At 42.5% G+C, this 26,843-nt stretch overlaps 1 protein-coding gene across 3 annotated transcripts in view; it reads right to left on the reverse strand.

Annotated features, from left to right (window-relative positions):
• LOC147028012 (beta-1,4 N-acetylgalactosaminyltransferase 1-like) overlaps window positions 1-26,843 on the reverse strand; it is an 83,182-nt gene that overhangs the window by 52,252 nt on the left and 4,087 nt on the right. For 2 of the 3 annotated variants that reach the window (XM_085877934.1, XM_085877932.1), the window contains exons 2-6: window positions 26,436-26,606; window positions 24,140-24,246; window positions 20,616-20,653; window positions 6,044-6,221; window positions 5,461-5,490 (exon numbers count right to left, since the gene is read on the reverse strand). In XM_085877934.1, the coding sequence (XP_085734060.1) occupies window positions 5,461-5,490; window positions 6,044-6,221; window positions 20,616-20,653; window positions 24,140-24,246; window positions 26,436-26,606 (524 nt within the window). The remainder of the gene's footprint in view (window positions 1-5,460; window positions 5,491-6,043; window positions 6,222-20,615; window positions 20,654-24,139; window positions 24,247-26,435; window positions 26,607-26,843) is intronic. The other variant, XM_085877933.1, reaches the window with a different exon arrangement.

Genomic DNA, 26,843 nt, shown 5'->3' on the forward strand with positions numbered 1-26,843 from the left:
GGTCAAGGTATCTGATCATCATGGTTACCATGACATGTTTGAATGAGATAACGTGAATGAGTTTAACGATTTGATGGTGAAAAAGCATTTTCTGTGTGTAACGGCTGTGGGCTGTGGACATAATACATGCGCAACTGAACCGGGCGCAGAGACTGCACGGATGTTCGAGGGGAGGGGTCGCCTGGTGTTGGGGAGCACTTTTGATGAGCAGAATTGACATCCAGGTGGTTGTGCCAAGACTGTCATGTAGCTTGTGAAGTTGTTCATCATTGCCCCATAAATTTGCATACATAATATATAAATGGACATCATTGCTCATGCTGTTATAACAACGGGCCCGTGTGGACCCGATCATACAGTCCTTTTGAAAGGGAGCAAACATGCTCTCAAAAGAGGAAAAATTAGGAAACGGCAAGAAAAGCGCTACGAGAGCGGGTTAGCCTCCACATCATTGCTATTAGCAGCGACCCTCCAGACAAACGGACTTTAAATCTGAAGATAAATGGGGAAAATATTTCATTTTTGATAGAAATGTCTGAGAGATAACTGAGCAGAATTCTGCAGAGTTAAAAAAACAATTCGATATAAAACAATGGTTGGAACCTCACGATGAAAATATGGGGAAAAATATGGTAGGGTGGGTTAAACCCCGACACTATACAGCATACCATGATGTTTGAATGAGGGGATGTGAATTATGCAAATGAGTACAAAATGCACTCTGTATGGAATTAAATATCAAAACTGCTGATCTTTGGATGGGTAAGATTGGATTGGAGGTGAAATTTATACAACAACAATGTGACTTGATGTACCAACCCATGAATATAATGCCACATATTACATTAATTGTCGCAAAAGGCGACAGAGCGAAGGAGATCGAGCCGATGATCACGCGATTGTCAAGACAATATGTATGTCAGGTACGGGGTCAAAATTTGTATCGCATGGAATGGAACGAAGGGTACGTGTGGGAACAGCCTCCAGCGGATTCTGTGGTCATTTTGGAGCGGATAAATAAGCTACCCTGTAGAGAAATGTTATCTATGGTGGAGAAAGAGGACTTGGTGGCACAAGTACCCAAGGAATTGTGGACTACACACCCAAATGAAGTAGGAAGGATAAAAGATGCAGAGCCAGTGCATATTATGGTGGATAAAACCAAACCTCTACCCAGTATCAAACAGTATCCTATACGTGAAGAGGCCAGAAAAGGAATCACTCCGGTGATTGCAGCAGTACTCGAGCAGGGGGGTCATTAGAGAGACTGTCAGCGAGTGCTACACACCAATCTTTCTTGTAAAGACATACCTAGACGCACCCTGGTAAAACTGTAAATACACCCAATATTCTCAGTAGAATTAAGTCTTCAGCTTGCAACGATGTAGCAGGCTGAGGCCTTCCTCTTGTGTACAGGAGTGTCTTATTTTACTGAATAAACAGCTTGTATTATATTGAACTAAAGTTTTTCTGTCTTCAGGTGGCTAGAAATTGCTTCAACAGTAGATGGCTGTATTGTGTACTCAGTTGGTGCCCTAATTTGGAGGTGCAGTCGGTAGTTGCTGCAAGGTAGAGGTATGTAGACAGCACACACGGACGTGGTACAAATGGGTAGATTTGGATTTGTAAAGGAACTCTCTGCAGGTGTGTGTGTGTGTGTGTGTGTGTGTGTGTGTGTGTGTGTGTGTGTGTGTGTGTGTGTGTGTGTGTGTGTGTGTGTGTGTGTGTGTGTGTGTGTGAATTTTCATTTTCGTCCCAAGGTCAAGGTCACAAGGTCACGAACTTAGAAAATTGCGAACTTTGACGTAAAAATTTATCTTCTCCAAGGGGTTTGTCGAATCTGGCAGGGGTTTCGGTATTTGGTTAGCCCATTGGCACCTGCATAGCCCCACGGAACTCGATTTTTCATTTTCATCCCAAGGTCAAGGTCACAAGGTCACGAACTTAGAAAGTTGCGAATTTTGACATAAAAATCATACGACCGCCCAAACTTTGAGAGCTAGGATGACAATTTTTTATGCATAATCTTGAGGTCATTCCCCACCTAAAGTCTTGAAACCATTTTGTTCTATCTCGAACACCTTGCCCCTGACGCCCCCTTAAAGTTTGTTTTTACGCTGATTTCATCAAAGTATGGATAATCCAAGGAGTGCGAAATGCCATATAGCCTATATGACGTTGTATTGTTCCTGGAATGTTCCAGAGGAAGTTTTGCACCAAAGGACATAATCCTTGACCTTTGACCTTTAAAGTTCACAAAGGTCAAATTTTCAAAGTTGTGGGAATTGAACTGGGTTTTCGACCTTCTTCGACGAACTAACTCCAATAAGCTATAGCACGTATCGTTTCCTTATTTTAATGTCCATAACATTGTTTTGGGACCTTTAAAGGTTATGCAAAGGTCAAATTTTGAAAGTTGTTGAACGAAACCGGGTTTTTGACATTTTGCAGCTAATAACCTGTCACTCGTACCACATAATGTTGATCATTTTTATAACTTGGTCAAACATTATCACATTGTCTCATCCTTGACTTCTGAAACAATCTACATCGTCAAATACCGCTCGTGAACCATCGTCATCTTCAGACTTGTTGAATTTAAAATGGCTTTCCCAGAGTGTAGCATGTACGAATCTGATTCAGAGTGAACCAACCGGAGGAGTGCAAAGATCGCTGCATGTGCAAGCATGCATGCAGGCCTTTGCCAGGTAGACAGCATCGGTTTTAAATGCTCCCATCTGGATTTATTAAGAACCCGGCAGTTTAAAAATATGTTGCTGTTTGGATGATATCGCCCTTCCCTCCCCTCACGCCACCTTCATTTCCACTTGCACTGCCTTCCCTTCCCATCCTCCCTCTCCCCTCACACTTACTTCCTCCCAAATCCCCTCCCCACCCCCCATGGACATCTCTGGGTGGTCTCCACATGCTGTATCAACGTGCTGTTTTGTATTGGGAGAAAATCAACGTGCTCATTTGGGTGTTTGTATTAACGTGCTCTTTCAATCCTGTACACCCCCTCCCCCTTTTCCACAATTCCAACTGTCAAACACAAATTGAGAAGCCGTCCCTCCTTCCCCCACCCCACCCCCCAATCAAGTCCACCTATGAAATGAAAGTCCAGAACCCCCTTCCCATTTCCACCCTTCCCTCCTCCTCCTCGCTCCCACCCCCCCTGAGTATATAGCGACGATTGGTGAGGCGTAGCTCTCCCCACTACATCTCTTCTTCACCCCTCCTCGCTCCCCACCCCCCCACCCTTCTTCCATTTCTCCCTCTCCTCCCTCCTCCCACACTTGGTATTCTCGACAGCGAAGCGACTGGTTGTATTTGCTAGTATACATACATATACATTTATACATATACATATATACATATATACATATATCAGCAGAGTACCTGCCCAACAGGCGATCTTCTTCAAAGCATGCAACATGTTCTTTTGACGCATACCTTTATTTTGGTGGTATATTGGCAGGCAAAAAGTAAAAAATAACCTGGGTTACTTGCATGATGCAAAAACATAGACTACTGATAATTCAAAACACCTCACAGCACAGGAAAACGTGAGGATAGGAATACTGTACTGTAAAGGTGGGGACTTGTAATACCCTCCCACACCTCACCTGTAGGCGGCACTACCTGATACACATTTACATAGAGAATTTGCATCTCTCCTCTGTCCACCCCTCCCCCCCAAGACCACCGGCAAAGATAAAAACACCCCTATTTTGGTTTGGTGCAGGGCCCGGGTGTACATTTTGGCTCATGACAGGGGGCCGTGAGTGGCAGGGAAAGTCTGTTGCTATTTGACATTCAGACTGCGCTCATGGGAGCACATTCAGGGCCGGGGTACCGGCTCAGGGAGCATACCCTATGTTGAGTCAGGAGCTTCGACCCGTGCCGAAGTGGATGGGCAACTGAGACAATTTCCGATCCCGGAGCCTGGCAGGGTATGGCTAGTGCCGCTGTGGCTAAATGGAGAAGTAGGATTCGGGTCACAGCATGTCACTTTAGGTCATCACCCCACCCTTCACCCGGGGCTTATAAAAGGGGGAGCGAGGAGCTGTTAGCTCTCTTTTCTTCGTGGCCTCTTCTTCACTACCACTTTGCTCATTGTCTCGTTATTGGTCTGCGATTGCCAGGACGTACTTCTTCTTGAGAGCCTGATCCGGGTTCCACCACCCCCATGCGGCCAGATGGAGCAGTGCGGAGCGCACGTTGCCACGAGTCCCGGCAAAGTGTTTAAGCAGGAGATACCGCGCCACAACTTGAAGTGGAAACACTCAGGCAGAGTGTCCCACAGAGGTACACGCTGCACAAACAGACCTGTACATGGCTAGGTGAGGTATCTTTCGCTCCACGCATCTATTCTCCTCTCTATCCCGTATTCTTTGAATGCACAGAGCATCATTACTGACTCGCAATCCCAGTTTCCTCTGGCACGACACCACCACCCCACCTCCCCCCCCACATTGCACGACACCATACCTCCCACTCCCACACCTGAGACACCACCAGTATTCCTCCCACCTCCCTCTCCCTAAGCATTCTGCGTTGCATTTGTCTGTTGACTGCACCAGGTATTGAGAGGCCGTTTGTCCTCATCTGCTTTCTTTCTCTCTGGGCTATATCTAATCTTCCTCGGGTGTGGTTTCCCTTTCACACAAACTGATATTTTCACCCTAATTTTTTATCTCCAAATTATAGGGAAAAAAACCCCCCAAAAAACCCAATTCTTATTTCCATTTTGCCAGCATACACAGTACCTCAATGAATGCAATGCCTGACGCATTGTTGTCAGGTGTGTGTGTGTGTGTGTGTGTGTGTGTGTGTGTGTGTGTGTGTGTGTGTGTGTGTGTGTGTGTGTGTGTGTGTGTGTGTGTGTGTGTGTGTGTGTGTGTGTGTGTGTGTGTGTGTAAATTAACATTGGAGAAGTTATAACAGGATAACTCTGCTCTGTGTCTTCTTTTGTAAGATTGCTTGCCTTTTGCGGCACCCCACAAATTCCTTACTATCCCCTGCAATCCATACAAATAAACCCTATTCAATGTGCCACATACTTTTCCTTGCCATTGTAAATAAATGCTTTGTATAGAAATGTTCCCAGCTCATTTTTGTCTTTTCTTCCATTGGTCCAGCATGGTTCGCACCCTAATTTAGCCAGGACGTTATCCCCCAACGATCTGCTTCCAAGCCAGTACGTGCTTCGCAGTCACACTTAGCGGCATCTGATCTGGTGAGGTGATCCGGTTGAGCAAGTGCATACCGAGGACGTGTCCCCCGGTAATTAGATCACATGACCTTTAGGTAAATGGTATTCATTCGACAGAGGACCCTAAGTCATGTGGTTGAGTAAATGTCGTTCACGGTCGATTCGCGATCCGCCGCGTCACAAAGTTATTCGTGTGCGATGGCCTGCGATTCCGGAGAGTCTGGTGGGAACCCGAGGTAGCTCACCCCTTGTGGTCTTCGCCACCAACCCCGGGTCTGCAACAATATTATGCATTTTTTTTTTCAGTGACAAACAGTGTGAATCTTCGATCATTAAAAAAAAAAAAAAAAAAAAAAAAAATGTTGATTTTGGAAATTGCATCACATTTGCAAACTGGAACGGCACTCGGAGTGCATACCTCTGCCAGGATGAACAGTTTACATTTTGTATCCCACTGATAGGCTATATCTACATCCAGACCTTAACCAAAATCTAATCAGCTTGTTTTTGTCACATACCCAACTCATCCACATAGTTTTGTCATAATCCATCCATAACTCTGAAATATCGTGCTATATATTGTTTTTGGTCCCATTTCTCAATGGTGAAGAATCACTTCGAAGTTTTTTTTTTTTAAATCATCGGATCCGGATCTTCACCGAAATTTAATCATTTCTTCCTTGGCACACACACACAACCTGTCCACCAAGTTTTGTCCAAATCAGTCTGCAACTTTTTGAGATATCCTGCTCATAGACAAACAAAGACAGGAGTGAAAAGATAACCTCCGTCCACCTTCGGTGGTAGAAGTAATAAAGTGAAAATTACCACGTTCGGCCACTCCAGGCAGGTACAGCTTGTTTGTGTAAGTGATGAACTTCAGCTGTTCATTGAGGGCCTGAAGATTCAGACTTGTAAGCACCAAGCGATTCGTTCCCAGTCCTTTTGCCTCCACATTCACATTTCTGTTCCTGTTCAGGTTTCCAAGCTGACAACTCAACGACAACTGACAAAAAAAAAAACAACAAAACAAAGCCACAAAGCCCGCACTCTTAAAAGCTGGACTTTGATAATTAAATAAGCTCCAAAATGGTTTAGAGAAGCAATAAAGAGGATGCTCTCAATGCAACCTCATATTTATCCAAAACAACATGTAATGGATGTCAATTCACAAATTATTTCATGAAGCATTGCTGAATGCTGGCAGAAGAGCTACAAATATTTGCAAACTTCCCCAAATGTTTTCTGTCATTGAATTTTGAACAAATTTTATTTGATGTAGTTTGTTTATCCCTCACCCAATAATGCACAGCATCCCTAAAATATATACATACATATATATATATATATATATATATATATATATATATATATATATATTTTTTTTTAATCTTGGAGATGATCCTGTGTTATGAACAGCAATTATGATGGTTGACTTATGACCCACTGTTCTCATAACCTCAAATTAAATGATTTATAGAAACTGATAGATTATATTCATGAGGCATGGATAGAGCACAGGCATGGTTTGGTCAATGGCCTCCTCTCTGTGTACAAGTTCCGTGTAATCAATTGCAAGGTAGCCTGTGTACTTTGGCAGACTTCACAAAGATCTGTCCTGCTCCCAAAATCAAACCTCAGTGTGGTTGAGCTCCACTGCTTCTAGATATATCTATCAGTCAATGGGGTGTATCGCATTTACACATTGGCCAAAGGCGCAGACACCTTGTGACGATAAAACACATCTGACTTTAACATGACAACTTTTGTGATAAAATCCACGCCCATTCACCCAATTGCCCGACCACACTCCCACACCCTATAATTGCACATTGTGATGAAAATCTGAAAACCAGTTTGAACTGCCAGTGCCTGCGAGGTTTGGAATGCCATTTTAAAAAGCAATTTCACAAAATAAATAATTTCTTACATTTAGCACCTTTGCAAACAACTTGATATAACATTGTCAATTCAAACCTTACTTTTGGTCAGTCATTTGAAATCCTGTGTTGCTTTCTACAAACTTGAACATGAGCTTCCTCCTCAAGTCACAGACACGTTTTCCAACATGCTACTGAGCTCATTTTGTCCCTTCTTTATCCCCCCTCATCCTGTCAGGTGTGTGAACCTTGTTCTTTTTCCTCCCCACACACTTTCCAGGAGACAAAAATATATTTAGGGTGTCTCAGAAGTCTGAACCCAAAATAAAAAAATTAACATTTCACTTTTAGTTGAATAAATGTTCAAATGGATTCCCATTAATTTTGCACACAAATAATTATTGCACGTATGTTTCTTTAAACGTTTCTTAAGGAGGTAAGATTGATGTCAGCAGATTCCTTCTGAATGCTTTCCTTCAGCTCTGCTATCCTACTTTGTCTCCTGCTATAAAATCATAGATTACATGTGTCCCTACAGGAAAAAGTCTTGTGGCATTAGATCTGGACAATGTGGGGGCCATTCTACTGGGCCATGGCATTACACTACCAGTCAAAAGTTTTAGAACACCCAAATTTTTTCCAGTTTTTACTGAAATTTAAGCAGTTTAATGTTTCAATGTACTCTGAAATTAAAGCACAGAACAAATAAACAATTGCTGATAAAAAATAAATCATGGAATCGTTTTGTTGAACGAAATTTAATCTAAATTTTGACTCATCAAAGTAGACACCTTTTGCAGAAATAACAGCCAAACATACTCGTGGCATTCTTTCTACAATGGAAATCAAATATTGTTCGGAAAGTTCTTCCCAACACTGTTGCAGAAGTTCCCACAAATGTGTTGCACTTGTAGGTTTCTTTGCTTTCACCTTTCTGTCGAGTTCATCCCAAACCAACTCGATGGAGTTTGAGTCTGGAGACTGTGCTGGCCATTCCATGATTTGAAGCCTATCGTCTTGTTTCCTTCTTCTAATGTAGTTCTGACATAGCCTGGAGGTATGTTTTGGGTTGTTATCTTGCTGTAGGATGAACCCCTGACCAACTAGGCATAGACCAGAGGGTATTGCATGGCACTGCAAAATGCTGTGGTTGCCCTTTTGGTTCAGGATGCCAGTCATTCTGTGCAAGTCGCCGACTCTGGATCCAGCAAAAGAGCCCCAGATCATCACGCTTCCTCCTCCATGTTTGACAGTTGGTGTCACACACTGAGGAACCATCCTTTCGCCTACTTGACGGCGTACAAAAACCCTGCGTGATGAACCGAAGATTTCAAGTTTTGATTCATCGGTCCATAAGACCTTCTTCCAGTTTTCAGTAGTCCACTGGCGGTGTTTCATGGCCCAGGCAAGCCTCTTTTTCTTATTTTGCCATCTTAGTAATGGCTTTCTTACTGCCACTCGACCTGTCAAACCTGCAGCTCGAAGTCTTCTCTTCACAGTTGAAACCGAGACTTCCTTACTTCGACCAGTGTTAAGCTGTGCTTGAAGCTGCTGTCCTGTGAGCCGCCTATCTCACAAGCTGTTGACCCTCAGAAACTTGTCTTCTGATTGTGCTTTGGCTTTGTGTCTGCCAGACCTCTTCCTGTCAGAGTTTCCTCCACTTTCCAAGTGCCTTTTGATGGTGTAGGAAACTGTACTCCCTGACACCTTGGCTCTTTGCAATTTCTCTAAAGGAAAGACCTACACTTTTAAGGGTTATCATGGTCTGTCTGTCTTCCTTTGTTAATTGTCTTTCTCGCCATTATGATAGCAATATGCAGTACCACTTCCTGCAGTATAATATTGTCCAAATAATGCTTCAGAGGGTGTAGCAACACAGTCCGTTCCAACACTGCTTTTATACAGACAGAGGGTTTGTAACTCATCAAAAAAAGTTGGGACACCTGCAGGAATTGTTTGCATCAACCTTCAAGGCTTAATTTACTTCCATTGCTGCAGAACAGCTGCAGTTGTTAACTCATTACTTGTTACCTGATGAGGGCCTTTTTTAACAACTCTGAAATTTACATTCTTTTTCAGTTTTTGGTAACCTAAACTTTTTTTTAACCTCTGGCAGTTTACCACTTAGCTTTGTACCATTTCAGGTTATTCACTGGACTTGAACTGCTTAAATTTCAGTAAAAACTGGAAAAATGGGGGTGTTCTAAATCTTTTGACCGGTAGTGTATATCCACTCCAAATCTGCAGTCGTGGCAGAATCTGGTGGTGCCATATCCTGTTGAAACCACACTTTTCTCACTCATGCCAAAGGCACAACATCCAAATAAGGAACCAAAACCTCTTGTAACACTGTGAGGTAACTAGAAGCAGAAACATTCTCTTTGTAAAAGTATGGGCTGAACAGAACATCACAATGAATAGTACACCACACCATAATTCTAGGATCATATTTAACAGGAACTTCATCATCCAGTTTGGTTCCCATCTCTCCAATATCGGCAATTATGGCAGTCGACTCTCCCAATCAAACGGAACAAGGCTTCAACACAGAAGATTACGCGAGATAATAATGTTGGTTCCACATCAATGCTATGCATTACTCACTCACAAAATTCCATACACTGGTCAGAATCATCTCCAGGAAAAGCTTGAACAAAGGTCACCTTATATGGGTGGTGTTTCTTTGCCTTTAAAATTCTTGCAATGGAAGAATGGCCAACTCCCGCTTCTTGCCTAATTTTTCTCAACAATTTTTCTTGGTTTCTTGCAACAATTGCAATAACATTTTCAGAATTAAGTTCATCTGTACATGAATGTAGACGACCAGTACAAGGTTTATCAGCAATGCTTCCAGTCACTTTCAAGGGCTGCAACGCGGATGCTCGAATGGTTCATTTTTCAGAACTGGTACTCATTTTGCTGAACTCAGAAAGATGGCAGGCAGAGTCTACCCACCTGGTGTAATACATGGCATGACAGGGGCTTGAAATCAGGAGGTTAAGGTCTTATACCAGCCACCTTAACCATTAAGACACCAACAGGGTCCAATGCAAAATAAGGCCTCCAGAGGAAAGTGGGTGTGTGTGCGTGTGTGCGTGTGTGTGTGCGTGTGTGTGTGTGTGTGGTTGTTATTTCCATATGCGGGTTTCAGAAGGTGGAGCGGAGTCCTCTCAGGACTCTGTATCCACCTCCATTTTGGCAAAAGCTCTCGATTCATGGACCAAACTAAGGTTTTATTGTGGCCTCTACCATCGAAGATGAACCAAGATTATGTTTTCACCCATATCTGTCTGTCTGTCTCTGTCTGTGAGCAGGGTATCTCAAAGACTTATGGACTGATTCAGACAAAATTTGGTGAGCAATTTGGGTGTGTTACAATGACGAATTGATTATATATTGGTGAAGATCTGGATCCAGATCCTTCTATGATTTTTTTTTTAATTTCCAAGTGATTCTTCATTTGAGAATTGGGAGGTCGAGCCAAAACGATATATTGCACGATATTTCATAATATTGTGGATGGGTTATGACAAAGCTTGGGAGATTTTGGGTAGGTGACAAGAACAAGCCCATTAGATTTTTGACGAGGTCAGATCCTGCCCATCACTGTGATACAAAACGTAAACTGTTCAGCCTGAAGGAGGTGTGCGCTCCACCAAGTGATATTCTAGTTCTCAAAGTCTTGTTCCAAGGACTCTTTTCAGGATTGTCACCGAGCCCCAGACTGCCTCCAAATGGAGTTTGTTTTTGGTTACATTCCCAAGGACAGTGTGTAGGATCTTTGTAAGGGTCTTCAGTACCATTCTCATTGCACCAGCCATCACTGGGACAATTTCAGCACTATTGAGCTTCAAAAGATCTTTTGACTTCATTCTCGAGGTATTGATATTTGGTCATTTTCTTGATTTCCACATAGGCGGTGATATTTTGAGGCCATTGCACACGAGGTAAATGTCACATATTTTTAACACATTTGTCAAGTTCTAGACCGATGGGACATTTTTTTTTTCTCCACCCTTTTCTCCAGCCTCACTCTTTCAACAAATCTGCTCTCTTCAGAAGTCTGTCTTCCTCCATCCATACCAGGTGCCCTACCCATTTCCAGCTGACTGTTTACCAATCTTTCCATCAAAATAATTTACACACTGATCTCCTTCCGTTTGTCCATCTTCCTTTTATTCACCCACTTCACTCCCACAATCATTCTGACCCAGTTGTTCATCTGCAGCCTCTGTTGTTGCTGCTCTGTCACCATCTCCAGACCATATAGGTATGCCAGCATTGCACATGGCCAAGACCATCTTTCAACTTCTTTGATATCTTCCAGTTCACCATGAAACCCTCTGCTTTCCTCCATGCATTTGCACCCACCAGTATCGTCCTCTGTTCCTCTGCCTCCAAACTACCATCCCCAGTTACCATTCCACCAAGGTATATAAATCTATTACCACTGCCTCGTCTCTCTCTCCTCTCAGCTGATGTTCAATTTATCTCTGCTGTCTTCTTCTTCTTCTTCTTCTTTCGGCTGCTCCCGTTAGGGGTCGCCACAGTGGATCATCCGTATGATCCGCATAGTGATTTGGCACATGTTTTACGCCGGATGCCCTTCCTGACGCAACCCTGGTCGCCTCTTACGACACAGGGATATGGTACACCTATTTTAACCGGGGTATACACCGGCCCAGTATACTGGTACTCATTTCACCAACCTCGGAAGGATGACAGGCTGAGTCAACCCCTTGGTGTATTAATTCAGTGGCCCAACGGGGCTTGAACTCAGGACCTTTTGGATCCCAAGCCGCTGCCATAACCACTGCGCCAACACCAGGCTTCAATTTATCTCTGCTGTCTGACCCACATAACTTCCATCTTATCTTGGCTCATCTTTAACCCATTCTTCTCAAAAACCTCCTTCAACAACTCTAGCACTTCCTGCTTCAGCTTGCTCTCCACTACAATTACCAAATTGTCTACAAATAGTGGCTTCCTTCAGATGTTTTTCATGCTGAGATTTCTGCTGAGTTGCTCCATCACCATAATAGACATTACAAGTGGGCTAAATGCACTTCCCTCCCTCAAACTGATGCCAATGTAGAACTCATCTGACATTCCAGGTCCAACCAACACCAACACACTTCCCTTCATTCCCACATTCTAACTTCTGCTTCTGGCACTCCCATTCATCTTTATGTCACTTTTGGTTAGTATGCAGCCTGCGGCTGCAGGTTGCATCATTTTTTTCTGGAAGCATGGCTGTGCCGCTGATGCAATGCCCATTACCAGTTTGCTGGTACTCATTTTGCCGACCTCGGAAGGATGACAGGCTGAGTCAACCTTCCTGGTGTTATTTAAACAGCATGACAGGGCTCAAACTTAAGACCCTAAGATCACAAGCCAGCCACCTTAACCGTTAAGCCAACACCAGCCTTTCGGTGTCACCATCACCATCTCTCTTGGAACCATGTAATAATCCATCTCAAGGTCCACAAATCATAATATCATTCACCCTTGCATCTCCAAACTCTCTCCACCAATAAGAATCCTCATGACTTGGAAGAGTTATGCCTTATTACTTCCCCAGATTTTGCATGGCTGCCTTCCTTTTCAATATTGGTACAATCAGAAGTCTTCCACTCCTCTGGAATATTACCCTCTCTTATACATATATTCAACAACCTCTTCTTCCAAGTTACCCCAATTGGCATCTCCACATAAACCTCATCAATGCCTGGCTCTCTACCCTCTTCATCCTCTTTAACAGTCCGCACATCCACCTCCATAATCTGCACAACTTCCACTTCTTCTCCACATAGATTAGTAACTCCAGCTCTTCATCGCTTCCTTCCCAGTTTAGCAACTCCTTGAAATGGCTTTCCCATACTTTCAATATGACCCCCACTACCTTTCAGTCTGCATCCTCAATCACCATCCCCCTAATTCACATCTTTAACATCTCAATCCCTGTCTCAAGCTATTTTATAGATAATCTTCTTCCCACCATCCTCATCTAACTTGCTGTACATGTCTACTTCAATATCATTCCACCGCTCTCTTTGCTGCTCATACACGTGCAACAACCCTGCATCCAGTTGTCCTCTGCTATCCTTGATCTTCTTTATCCTCTTCAAAACCTCCTTCTCACAGATTACCTTTGCTACATCCTACATACACCACAACTGGTTTATATTCTGTGGCGTTGTGCCCAGGAAAGGTCCCGATGTTCTTCCACACAAATCCTCAACTCCCATCAACGCCTCTCGACTTCATCCACACCTCATGCAGACCACTGGCTTCATTGTTAAGTTCTTCATACTTCACCTTCATCCTTTCCTTGTACTCAAAGACATTATATTTGTACTTGTACCACTTAATAGTATTCTGGCCAAAGCTCTTAACTTCCGTTCTTTTTAACAAAACAGCACACAACAAACACCACAGACTTGTACCAAGTTGTGACATGCTCCCACACTACCAACTTGCAGTCCTTAATCCTCCACGCCAGTTGCTTCCTATTGATAAATTGAATTATGTCTTGTGCTGTTCACTCCTCTTTGCAATCTTGAGGCTCTCCCACTTCTGGAAAAAGGAACCAGCTACAGCTAGACCACTTCTTGCTACCAGCTCCATTAGATCTTGACCCTTTTCTCACTGGCGTCCCTAATTCACAATTAGCTTCTTCTTCTTCTTCTTCTTCTTTCGGCTGCTCCCGTTAGGGGTCGCCACAGCGGATCATCCGTATGATCTGCATAGTGATTTGGCACATGTTTTACGCCGGATGCCCTTCCTGACGCAACCCTGGTCGCCTCTTACGACACAGGGATATGGTACACCTATTTTACACCGGCCCAGTACACTGGTACTCATTTCGCCGACCTCGGAAGGATGACAGGCTGAGTCAACCCCCTGGTGTATTAATTCAGTGGCCCAACAGGGCTTGAACTCAGGACCTTTTGGATCCCAAGCCGCTGCCCTAACCACTGCGCCAACACCAGGCCAACATAAAACAATTAGCTTAAGTTAACAAAAATAAATTAATACATCCAGTTTATATAAATAATGAAATGCAGAGCCTTCAATAAAGTATTCGCACCACTCGACTTTGTCACATTTTGTTGTTACAGCCTGAACTTACCAGAGTTGGTGTCAAAGCCACCCAATGCTCGCCTGTTAAAACATTTATCGTTTTTAAAAGACGAGTCTAATAATTAATATTTTTTACAATTCTCTAACAATTTTTTTTTGGGGGGGGTGGAAATCACTTAAAGTATGTAGAAATGCAAAAAAAAAAATTTTCTCTAACAATTTTTTTTGGGGGGGGACCAAGTCCAAAATCTAATGGCATGATCCTTGGACCATACCTAACCCCCCACCAAGTTTCGTCGAAATCCTAATCACTTAAAACATGTAGAAATGCAAAAAAAAAGAAATCGAAATTTTGTTGAAAAAAAAGTTGCAAAAACATTTTTTTTCTCCAACAATTTTTTTTTGGGGGGGGGACGTTGGAAATCATTTAAAACATGTAGAAATGCAAAAAAATAAATGGAAATTGTTGAAAAAAAAGTTGCAAAAATTTTTTTTCTCGAACAATTTTTTTTGGGGGAGGTTGGAAATCACTTAAAACATGTAGAAATGCAAAAAAAAGAAATCGAAATTGTTGAAAAAAAAAAGTTGTAAAAATTTTTTTCTCATTTTTTTTTGGGGTGGGGGGTTGGAAATCACTTAAAACATGTAGAAATGCAAAAACGAAGAAATCAAAATTTTGTTGAAAAAAAAGTTGCAAAAACATTTTTTTTTTCTCTAACAAATTTTTTTTTTGGGGGGGGGGTTGGAAATCATTTAAAACATGTAGAAATGCAAAATAATAAATCGAAATTGTTGAAAAAAAAGTTGCAAAAAAATTTTTTTCTCTAAATTTCTTTTTTGGGGGGGGGGGGTTGGAAATCACTTAAAACATGTAGAAATGCCAAAAAAAAATTCTCTAACATTTTTTTTGGGGGGGGGGGACCAAGTCCAAAATCTAATGGCATGATCCTTGGACCATACCTAACCCCCCCAACCAAGTTTCGTCGAAATCTGTCGAGGAGTTTTTCCGTAATACAAAAAATTTAACATTTTCACGCTCACGCTCACGCCGGGGGTATCGCTATAGCTCTCTGTTCTTCGAACAGGCGAGCTAAAAATGGATTGAATTAAAAAAATTGTCACCGATCTACACTATATTCCATAATGAAAGCATGTTTTTAGACATTTTCACAAATCAATTAAAAAAAAATGAAAAACAATGTCTTGAGTCAACAAGTATTCAACCACCTGAGTCAATACTTTGTAGAAGCACCTTTGGCAACAAATACAGCTTCGAGTCTTCTTGGGTATGTCTATCAGCTTTGCACATCTGGATTTGGGGATTTTCTCCCATTCTTCCTTGCAAATTTGCTCGTGCTCTGTCAAGTTGGATGGGGAACGTCAGTGAACAGCTATTTCAAATCTGTCCACAGATTCTCAATGGGATTAAAGTCAGCTTTGGCTGAGCCACTGAAGGACTTTCACCTTCTTGTTCTGAAGCCATACCAGTGTTGCTTTGGCTGTATGCTTGAGGTCATTGGCCTGTTGGAATGTAAATCCTCACCACAGTCTCAAGTCTTTTGCACTTTGAAGCAAGTTCTCCTCAAGGATTTGCTTGGATTTGGGTCAATTTATTGTTCCCTCTATCCTTACAAGTCTCTGCCACTGAAAAGCATCCCCAAAGCTCGATGTTGCCAACAGACGTAGTAGCACTTTGCATTCAGGCTAGAGAGTTCAATTTTCATATAATCAGACCACAGATTCTTATGCCTCATGCTTTCAGTCTTTCATGCACCTTTTTGCAAACTCCAGGCATGCTGTAATGTGCCTTTTCTCAGGAATGGCTTCCGTCGGGCCACTTTCCCATAAAACCGAGATTTGTGAAGTGCTGCAGAGATTGCTGCCCTTCCGGCAGGTTCTCCCATCTCAGCCAAGAAACTCTGTTGTTCTGTCAGAGTGATCATTGAGTTCTTGGTCACCTCCCTTACCAAGATCCTTCTTGTCCAGATCAAGGAAGAGTCTGGGTAGTTCTATATTCTTTCCATTTCCTAATTTTAGGGCTCAATGTGCTCTTGGGAACTTTCAACACTCAAGAAATTGGTTTATACCCTTCCCCAGATCTATGCCTCCTCACAATTCTATCTTAGCTTCCTTCCTTTTTCAGGCCTACAGACAGTTCCTTGGGCTTCATGGTAGAGTTTCTGCTGTGACATGCACTCCGAACTGTGGGACCTTACACAGAAAGGTGTGTTTCTTTCTAAATCATGTCCAATCAATTGAATTGGCCACAGGACGTCTCCAATCAAGTTGTAGAGACATCTCATGGATAATCAAAGGAAAATGTATGCACCCGACTTCAATTTGGACCGTCATAGCAAAGGGGGTGAATACTTATTGATGCAAGACATTACAGATTTTCATGTTTAATTAGTTTGTAAAAATGTCTAAAAGCATGTTTTCACTTTGTCATAAGGGTATTTGGCATAGATCGGTGACCAAAAATTTAAATTGAATCCTTTTTAAATTCAGGCTGTAACACAACAAAATGTGACAAAAGTTGAGGGGTGTGAATACTTTCTGGAGGCACTGTATATGTCAACATTAAATACTTAAACTATGCCCTGTAATACTCATCACTGTACATTGCATGGAAATGATAAAACCCACCGACACTTCTCTCAAATCATACTGCCATAACACCTAGAAACACCCACACCTACAGGGGCAACTGTGCAACAGTAGAACCAATCTAACTTCTTTCTTCAAAAGCAAAACTTTTTTTTACCCTTGCACAATGTTAAGTATGCAATTTTGGCAATGTATATTCAAAGTTAATGTTCCAAAAATTAACATGGAGTACAGTGGTACAGTAGTGACATTTTTCAGTATCAATCCCACAAGAAATAAAATACAGCACACAATTAAACCAGCCCTCACTATAAATCTACAACTACCTCTAACAGACATCTTCATACAATTGTTACGATGGCCATCTCTGACAAAAATTGTCAAGATTTCATGATGGCAATCGGTGAATGGATTGTGGTGTCATTCGTACCTTGTCATTCCTTCCTACCTTGTTGGTTGTTTTTTTGGGGGGTACATTTCCTTTTTTTTTTTTTTAAGTTTTTTCAGACTTGTAAAAGTTTCAATTGCTTTTTGTTTTGAGACAATGTAACAAATGTACTTCAAAATACTCACAAATAAATAAAAAATAATTTGCAGGAACGTGAACTGGGATTTTTAAAGGTCTTCCCACAAAACCCCATCACTGGGATGTTGCATAAATTTTAAATCTCTCCAATTTATGGAAAGGATTACCAAAATATCATGTTACTTGTAAAATGCAGAAGGATATACTTTTGGATAATTGCTGCACAAGGATGAAGTATGCATTGTGATGCAACCAACTTTGAATGTAAAATGTATATTTATGCTCCACCCATGTCTTGCCTCATGCATATTCATTCTCCACCCATGTCTTGTGTTATTGTCACTGGCAGAGGGGGAGAACAGCTCTTCCCTGGTTGTATGTGGAGAAAGCATGGTTTTTACTGTCGCACTTGGAATGTTTTAAAATAAATAATAAATAATTAAAAATTACCCCCATGTGGTCATCTCTATAATGTTTTTTTACTATCATAAATCAATGAACCGTTGCCAGATATCTCCTAAAATGACAGACTAGATAGGTTTTGAAAATGGCGACTTTCACAACTTTCGTGACGTTGTGACCTTGACCCTGACCTCGAATCCGGGAAAAAATATGTCGTTGGGTATCACTCATCGACCTCTACCCACATACCAAATTTCATCAAGATCAGAAGTAAAAGGTTTTCTTTGTACTGGGAGGTGTTTTTGACCATCTTCCAGGTTACGTGGTGGCCAAACGGGACGGAAATTCAAAAATCTGTCTGGTTAGATACAAGATAATATTTTTTTACTATCATAATCAACAAACAGTTGCCGAATATCTTGCAGAATGGCAGACTAGATATTTTTTGAAAATGGCGATTTTTATAACTTACGTGACCTCGTGACCTTGACCCTGACCTTGAACCTGGACAAAAGTTATATCGTTGTGCAACACTCATCGACCTCTACCCACATACTAAGTTTCATCAAGATCAGAAAGAAAAATTGTTGACGGACGGATGGACACGTGGACATTTGGTCCGGCTTTATTGGGTCATCTCGGTGGAGATGACCTAAAAAGTGATTTAAACCTCCAAAGTGTTGGTAACCTGCTTGGAGCATTCTTTATTCAAAGAATCGGGACACGTAGGCCATTGCAGGATATGCATATCATTCTCTATAGTCTATAGCATTCCCCACAAGGCGATTCCGACCACAACATGATCCATCTCGTCCCTGCTTACTGACAACTAAAGCGCCAGAAGCCCTTGAAATGATCAGTGCCCCAATGGACCCCAAATGCTTTTGAGAGTTTACGTGACAGCGATGCATGCACAGATTGGAGCATCTTCACGGAAAGTGCCACTGACATTGATGATTATTCTGATGTCATCTTGGACTACATAAAATTCTGCCAGGGAAATTTGCATCCCAACTAAAATATTGACAATATATTCGAATGGAAAACCCTGGTTCGTTAAATCCATTTGCAGCAAACTCCATGCCCAGGAAGACTCGTTTAGATTCGGAAGTGATGTGGAGTATAAGAAAGCCAAGTACGAGCTACGCAAGACCATCAAAGATGCCAAGCACGATTACCGGGAAACCATCGTGAGTGCAAATGCTAAATAACTCTGGCAAGGTCTCCACATGATCACTGGTTACAAACCAAAATTGAAATCTCCAATGAACGATGACACATTGCCCGATAAACTGAATTATTTTTACAGCCGATTCAATCACCCGGTGAGTGCAGCGCCAACCACAGATGAAACGTATCCTCAAGCTTTTGTGATCTCCAAAAATGACACTCGGCACATTCTGAACAACCTCAAGGTTTGAAAAGCGACTGGTCCTGATGAACTGTTGCCCATTCCAACTTTACTCTTCAACTGGTCACTTCAGCTTTGGAAAATTCCCCATGTTTTGAAAAAGTCTAAAATTATCCTTGTGGCAAAGCATTCTCCAGTGAGTTGCAGAAATGATTATAGACCAGTTGCACTCACATGCATCATTATGAAGTCTTCAGAAGGTCTAATTTTACTGTACCTGAAATCTGTTCTTCTTGCTTCCCTTGACCCTCATCAGTTTGCCTATCGCTGTAATCATTCAGTTGATGATGCCGTTTCACTCACTTTCGATCAGATGCTAAACAATCGAGATAAACATATGCCTTCCTATGCTAGGTTACTTTTCTTAGACTTTAGTTCTGCTTTTAAAACCATTTCATCTGACAAACTTAATTTTAAACTCGATGCACTTGGTATTGACAATTCAATTTGTAACTGGATTTTGGATTTTCTTTTAGACAGACCACAGGTCAAAATTTGTTCGAAAATTTCCAGACGATAAACCTGAACACCAGAGTGCCTAAGTGCTGCGTTTTATATTCATCGTTTACTCATGATTGAGTCACATCATCTCATAGCTCACTTCTGGTGACATTTGAAGATGACATGACCATTGCTGTCCTGATTCTCAACAGTGATGAAAGTGATTGCCATAACAAAGTTGAAAAACTTGTGGAATGGTGTTCTCTAAATGATCTCAAACTCAGCATCATAAAGCCAAAGGAAATTATTGTTGACTTCTGAAAAAAACAAAACTCCCATTCAATCCTTAGTTATTCATGATCCTCAAGTTCATAGTGTCACTTCTTTTAAATATTTAGGCAGATATATTCCCAGTTATCTTAAGTAGGAGATAAACACCAAACACTATGTGAAGAAGGCTCTGCAACGGTTGTTCTTTCTTAGAAGGTTGAAGAGTTTTGTTGTCGGCCATCCTTTCTTGATCAAGTTATTTTGGGCAGTAATAGTGTGTGTTCCGATACAACAGGATAGTAAAGACTGCTTGTAAAATTATTGGGTGAAATGTGCCTTCCATCGAGATTTTGTACTTTAGTCAAGTAGCGAAAAGAGTTAAAGGTATCATCCAACATAAAATTCCACCCAATCCGTGACATTTTTGAACTTCTCTGCTCAAGTAAACGTTATCGTTCCATCAAGACCAACTTTAATAGCTTGCACAACAGCTTTTTCCCAAATGCAATCTGCATCCTCAATGAACCAAAGTCTCAAGTTTTGTGAGCATCTAAAGAATGGTTATGGATATTTTAAAACAAGCCACTCATTTCTTCACCAAATGCATCACATACATCTGACAATAAAACTCATGATGTGCAGCAGTAGATCGAAGAATTTTCAATTTAATTACACTCTAAATTGAAATTATTTTACACCTCTGTTAATAACCTACTCAATGCTCAACAAATTCCCGAAATATATTTGATGAAATCTACAAATAAAATGTAACTTTCTTACCTTATAAGAATGCTTTGTGGATGCTAGCAAATGCAAACCTGTCACATAAAACATAAGGAAAGTAAGCAAATTATAAAAAAAATAATAATAATAATTGTACATTGGGCATTCAACAATCACAAACATTTCAAGAACCACAAATAATGCAAAAGCACAACCAACTTCAGGTTTTATCAGAAAAAAAAGAAGAGAGGATCTGTTTCAGATCCAACATTTCAGCCACAGAGTGACTTTCTTCAGGAACTTGCACAGACCCTGTGAACTGTGAATTTTAAAGGTATTCCCAAAAGACCCCACCACTGGTATGTTGCACGTGTGTGTGTGTGTGTGTGTGTGTGTGTGTGTGTGTGTGTGTGTGTGTGTGTGTGTGTGTGTGTGTGTGTGTGTGTGTGTGTGTGTGTGTGTGTGTGTGTGTGTGTGTGTCAATTCCGGACAGATTAAGTACATTGAAGGACAACACCAACTCCTTTAATACATATATATATATATACATATATATATATATATATATATATATATATATATATATATATATATATATATACATATACACATATATATATACACATATATATATATACATATATATATATACATATACATATATATATATATATATACATATATATATATATATATATATATATATATATATATATATATATATATATATATATATATATATATATATATATATATATATATATATATATATATATATATATATATTGTTGTGGTTACCAAATTCGCAAACCACCATTCAGGTCCCTTAGGTGAGGTATCTCGGCAAGTATATGTGTAGTTAGGCCCAAACCCGTTGTCTAGTGGGAATACATGTCATTTATGCGAGCTGCGACTCTTCAGGATAGCCGTTTTTCTTTTACTATCTTTATTTTGGACCAACCGCCATGATTACCACCACAACCACAACATCAACCACCAACCACAACACCGCTTCACCACAACCGCCACGACCTTCACGTCACACCTCGCAACCGTAGCATCGCCACCGTTCTTGCCCCGCTGTGGGTACCGGTGTTGGACTCGTGCAGGGCGCACGTTGAACAGCGTGTACAAAATCACGGATTTTGTGCTTCAAAAACGGATCAAAAACGACACACGCCCACTTTTTGCCGTCCAATCGGTGAGCGAGGGCGATTTGGTCCCGCCTCCAGAACGATCGATATATGCAAATTTGTGGATCAAAAAGCCTTCACGCCCACTTTTTCTCGGGCCAATGGGGAGCGAGGTGAAAGGTCAAAGGGAGGGGGTCAAAGGCGAAGCTACGGGGGATAAAAGGACCGTGTTCGTCAGTCAGAGAGTGTGGAAGTCTGGAGCCCGAAGCCTGCAGTAGCTGGAGAAGCTGAAGAGAGTCGAACGAGGAGAGCCCAAAGAAGAGTCCAGGGTGGAGAGTCCAGAGGCAGAGAGGCGGCAGCGGCGAAGGCAGACGAGGGGGTGCTCGCGACGGTGCCGGGAGCTGCACGCCCGAGGAAGGCCGGCAGCGCGACCTGGCCGAGGTGGAGACGCACACCAGGGATAATAAAGATCCTCTATACCCCGAGCATCAGCAACCCCCTCCTGTTTCCCCCCCGCGCTGAGATAGTGCGACCAAGGGGGCCCCTTTCCCACCCCCTGCCAGGCACTATCCGCGAGGCCCGCGGAGTGAGGCGCCATCGCCGCTCCGCGTCTCATCACCAGACGGGTAGGCGCGACCCGGTCTCGGCCTCAGGCCCGCCTCATTCTTGGGGGTATTTCTTTTCCTTGGTTTTGGGTATGTGTTGTCGGCGCCGTCTGTGAAGTAGAATTGTATAAGTGTTGCCGTGTGCTCGGTAGTCGGTATTAGCTCTGCATTGTTTTCGCTTTTATATTTGCTTTTTGTGTAAATGGAATTGTGTTTTCTTTTTTTTGTGTGCATTTGGTGGAATTGTATTTGTGTGCTTCCCGCGTGCCGCGAATAAATGTGCTTTATTGTTGAACTGTTCTCCCGCTTCGCTTCGTCTTTTCCCCCATTGAACCCTCATCTTGCTTCACGTAAAGGGTTGGTAGTGGGCTGAGTACGCCCGATAATTAATCGAACCGTCGAGGTCGACGATAACACCGCTCGGTTATTCTGATAGTACGGAACGGGTCGCTTAAGTGGCCCGTGTCCGAAGTCGACCTGCGGCGAGGTGCGATCGCCCGGTCTACCCTCCGCGTGGGTACTTAGGTAGGTCGAATTTGGCGAGCAACCCTATCCCACGCGGGGGCTGATTGGCTCGATCGCGGTGAGACCAAAAGGTCCACCCGTGACTGGTTCCCGGCGTTAGTCCGAGAGGGTCACGACTGGATTGTCCGTCCGGTGGGCGACGTGCCGCGATTCGAGTTACGTGGCCGTCAGCACGCCGGCGGGCGCGAAATCCGCAACAATATATATATATATATATATATATATATATATATATATATATATATATATATACATATATATACACATACATACATACATATACGTATTTTTTTCCAGATGCTCACATGTTTGTTTGTAGGTTATTCTTTAAAGGCTGAACTGTAGCACCTATAGGCCTCAACTTTTGAGTGTAGGTACTGCACAATGTGGGCAAGGTTTTAAGCTACCACACATTGGCCTCTACACCCGTTTTGAAGCCACGAAAGGCCACTATGAAGTGTGTATTGGAATGTGGGGTCAGGCAGTGTTGTCCTCGGCCCACAGACAAAGGGCAACTACCATGAGGCCAATAGCTCCATCGTTTTTCAATGTCAAATAAGTCCCAAAACCATTGCCGGGAAACGCGTACCCAGCCGGACAGTGCTGGGTTTACCCCCTCCACCCCCTAAGCAGCACCGGGTAGCCCCTTTAGTACGATATTATATAGTATTCCGGTAAGCTGCCAGTTCTTTGGGCCACTGCTAAAAGGCAACCGGCATGAGCCTTATTGTGGCCAGGGTGCAGCCTACTCTTACAAAGGACATTGTAGGATATTTAATGTCCACCAGCAAATGCTGGCAGACAAAACCCCGGATTAATGTCCGAGCTGGACAGCACAGCTTGATGCAATGCCCTGTGAACAAATTAGCATGATGACAGTTTATTGTCAGGTAAATAATTGCAACCAGACAAGACAACTGAGAAACAAGTGCGCTACCTCTGATATAGAATGCTTGTGTGCCATGTCAGAGGTAACGAAACTTACATAATGAGATAGCACAAGGTGTCACACTTGGGAAGACATTTAACATCTGAGTGCACTTGGCCTGTGCTCGTCTCTGAACAAAGCTAACCTGTTACCGAAACATTGGACTGTTTTTTTTTTCCACCGTTTGATGAAACTTTGGTTTCGTAGGCAAGGTTTTCATATTATCAGTTCTGCACTTGCCCAAATTTTAGTGATAAAACATTAACTTTGATGCGATTTATGATCAGTGACTTTAGGGCTGTGGAAGTGTGGAATTAGCAAAGTGTTTGTGTAATAGCTTTAATGCCGTTTAAGTGCAGAATTCACACCAAATGTCTCCGGTGGTCTCACCAGGAATGAGGATCGTTCCCAGCGGGTGGACCCGTAAGCCTTGGGTCGGGTACGAAAGTGGAAAATTGGCTTGTGCAAACATCAGCTCATGTTCAGGCAGAGAGAACCTTTCAGAACAAATATGTATACAGAAAGGAAGTGGTGGAGAAAGTAAAATTACAGTATTTGGTTCAATTTATTACCAAGTGTGATAACATATAACAAAAAAAGTCTTTAATGCTCCTTTCTAAGCAGACAACCCATGCATGATGCTAGGAAGTCACGTTCAAATCCCATATCATGTGTTGCATTGTCCATTGTCTGAAGTCCTTGGAATTCTTGCAAAAGTAAAAATGATGTATGTACCTTAATGTCCTTGGCTCATATCTGGTATATGTACAAGCTCCTAAATAAGCCTTAGACACATATAATTCCCCTTTTTTTCTGATGTGTTGTAAAGCAAACGTTGCATAGACAGACATGAGATACTGCGTATATATTGTTACGGATTTGGAAGCCATTTGCACACAAACAGACGTCAGTCCCTAAGCATAGTTATTTTGATAAGTATGTGTTTATAGTTAGGGTCCCCTACCTGTGTCTAATGGGAATTACATGTGTGTGCTGCGAGTTACTTTTTAGTCAGGGTTTTTGCAACACAAATCGAGCCTCCAGCCAACCGAAACCATGACTCCTTCACTTCGCAAATCGCGCCATTACAAACGAGTGTCCAGCCACGTACGTGGGCGGAGATTTCCATCGCCTCAGATCGAGACTCCGCCCAGAAAGGCAGGGGCGTGCCCCTTGTCCAATCACGCACAGAGGGTGACTTTCCCACGACACCCCGGCCAATGAGGGCGGAGATTGCCACAGAGGGCGACTTTCCCACGACACCCCAGCCAATGAGAGTTGAGATGCCTCAGATGGCGATTTTCTGACCCTGCACAACAAATGAATAAAAGAACGCCAGGCTCCGGAGCACTGGTCTTGGGGGGGGGGGGGGTCGCGGGTCTTCGTGCTGGCTGATTCGTCTGGCCCTGGGTCATCGTCATCTCTGGTCTTCTCCTTGGTCTTGGTTCGTTGGTGTGTGGCTGGTTGGAGAGCGCGGTCCCTGGTGCTTGATGCGGCGATGAAGGTGTGGGTTTGAGTCCCCCTCCCCCCCCCCCGAACCAGCTCGTCTCGACCAGACCGCACGAGGCGGAAAGGTGCCAAACTGGCCCCATTTTGTGTGTGTGTGTGTGTGTGTGTGTGTGTGTGTGTGTGTGTGTGTGTGTGTGTGTGTGTGTGTGTGTGTGTGTGTGTGTGTGTGTGTGTGTGTGTGTGTGTGTGTGTGTGTGTGTGTGTCGGTGGTGCCCGTCCTGTAAGTAGAAACTGTTTAAGTGCCTTGTACATTAAATTGCATTTCTGATAGTCGGTTTAACTCTGCTCTTTTCGTGCTCCCCTGCCCCATTATAAATAAATCCCCAATTGTTCAATGTACCAGCTCGTTGTCTGTCGCTTTCTTTCATTGGTTTAGTATGGTGCGTATTGGTAATTAGGGAGGCCTTGTTGTTGCAATTGTTTTATCCCTGCGTCGTAAGAGGCGACCAGGGTTGCGTCAGGAAGGGCATCCGGCGTAAAACATATGCCAAATCATGATGCGGATCATAACTGATGATCCGCTGTGGCGACCCCTAACGGGAGCAGCTGAAAGAAGAAGAAGAAGAAGATGAAGAAGAAGAGGGAGTTGTTGTAATTGTTCATTTGGACCGACGGATCTTGGTAATCCTCGCTCGGTTTACACCCGGATTGGGCTCGGTAAATGGCCCGTTCCACCCGAGGTCCATCGAGGGTGTGGTTTCCCCGGTAGTTAGACAACGTGGGTACTTAGGTATATTGAAATTAGGCAATTAACCCTACCCCACGCCGTCAAAATATTAGCGACCATGGTCCGCTAAGGGACCCATGACCTTTGGAGTTGTCCGAAGGTTACGACCTGCAATTCCGGGTGTTCGGTGGGAGACGGCTCTACTGCTCCACTGCTCCACCTGGCGGCCGTTCCTCACCACCGACCCCCAGCCCACAACAATATTTCCATTCTCCCGTTTTTAGTGTGTGATAATCTTTTCTTATTATATGTGAGATGAGCTAATTTGCTTCAACACTGTGGGAAAGTCTGAGATTAAAAATGAACAGATTGCCATTTTTTTAGGATACGGAAATTTTGTCGCATCATTTACAGACTTTATTACATATTTTTATTTTACAGACTTTATAACCCATAAACATTTTTATTTCAGAAATTATTGGAGCGCAATAAGTGGTTTTAATATATTACCTGACCAGATGTTGCTTATACTCATGTTCCCGTCGGATCCAAGCTCCTTCATTCTCATCTAGAGGGTGAGGTTTGGCAGATCCCTTTTCTGTCATCCAAAAGTGAAAAGGATTAAATTTGCTTTTAGACCATGGGAGTTGTTTACAGTCACATGAGTTTCCGGGCAGCACCCTGAGAAAGAGAAATGCAAGACACTCAGGGCAAAATGCTCTTTAATAACCGAATCAAAGTCTAAACATTATTTCAGATGCATCACTCACAAAATAAGACATGATGAAAAAAAGTATAATTCACCACAGGGTGCAATATAAGGCAACATGCATATGGAAGAGTGGAAATACCCCTGTATATCACAACCCTGTAGTAATAAAACACAACTCAAATAATGTCACGCCTGCATGCTGATAA

The sequence above is a fragment of the Eptatretus burgeri genome, chromosome 4 (genome assembly GCF_056783735.1).
Source record: "Eptatretus burgeri isolate ZD-2024b chromosome 4, Ebu_testis_v1, whole genome shotgun sequence".
Taxonomy (NCBI): Eukaryota; Metazoa; Chordata; class Myxini; order Myxiniformes; family Myxinidae; genus Eptatretus; species Eptatretus burgeri.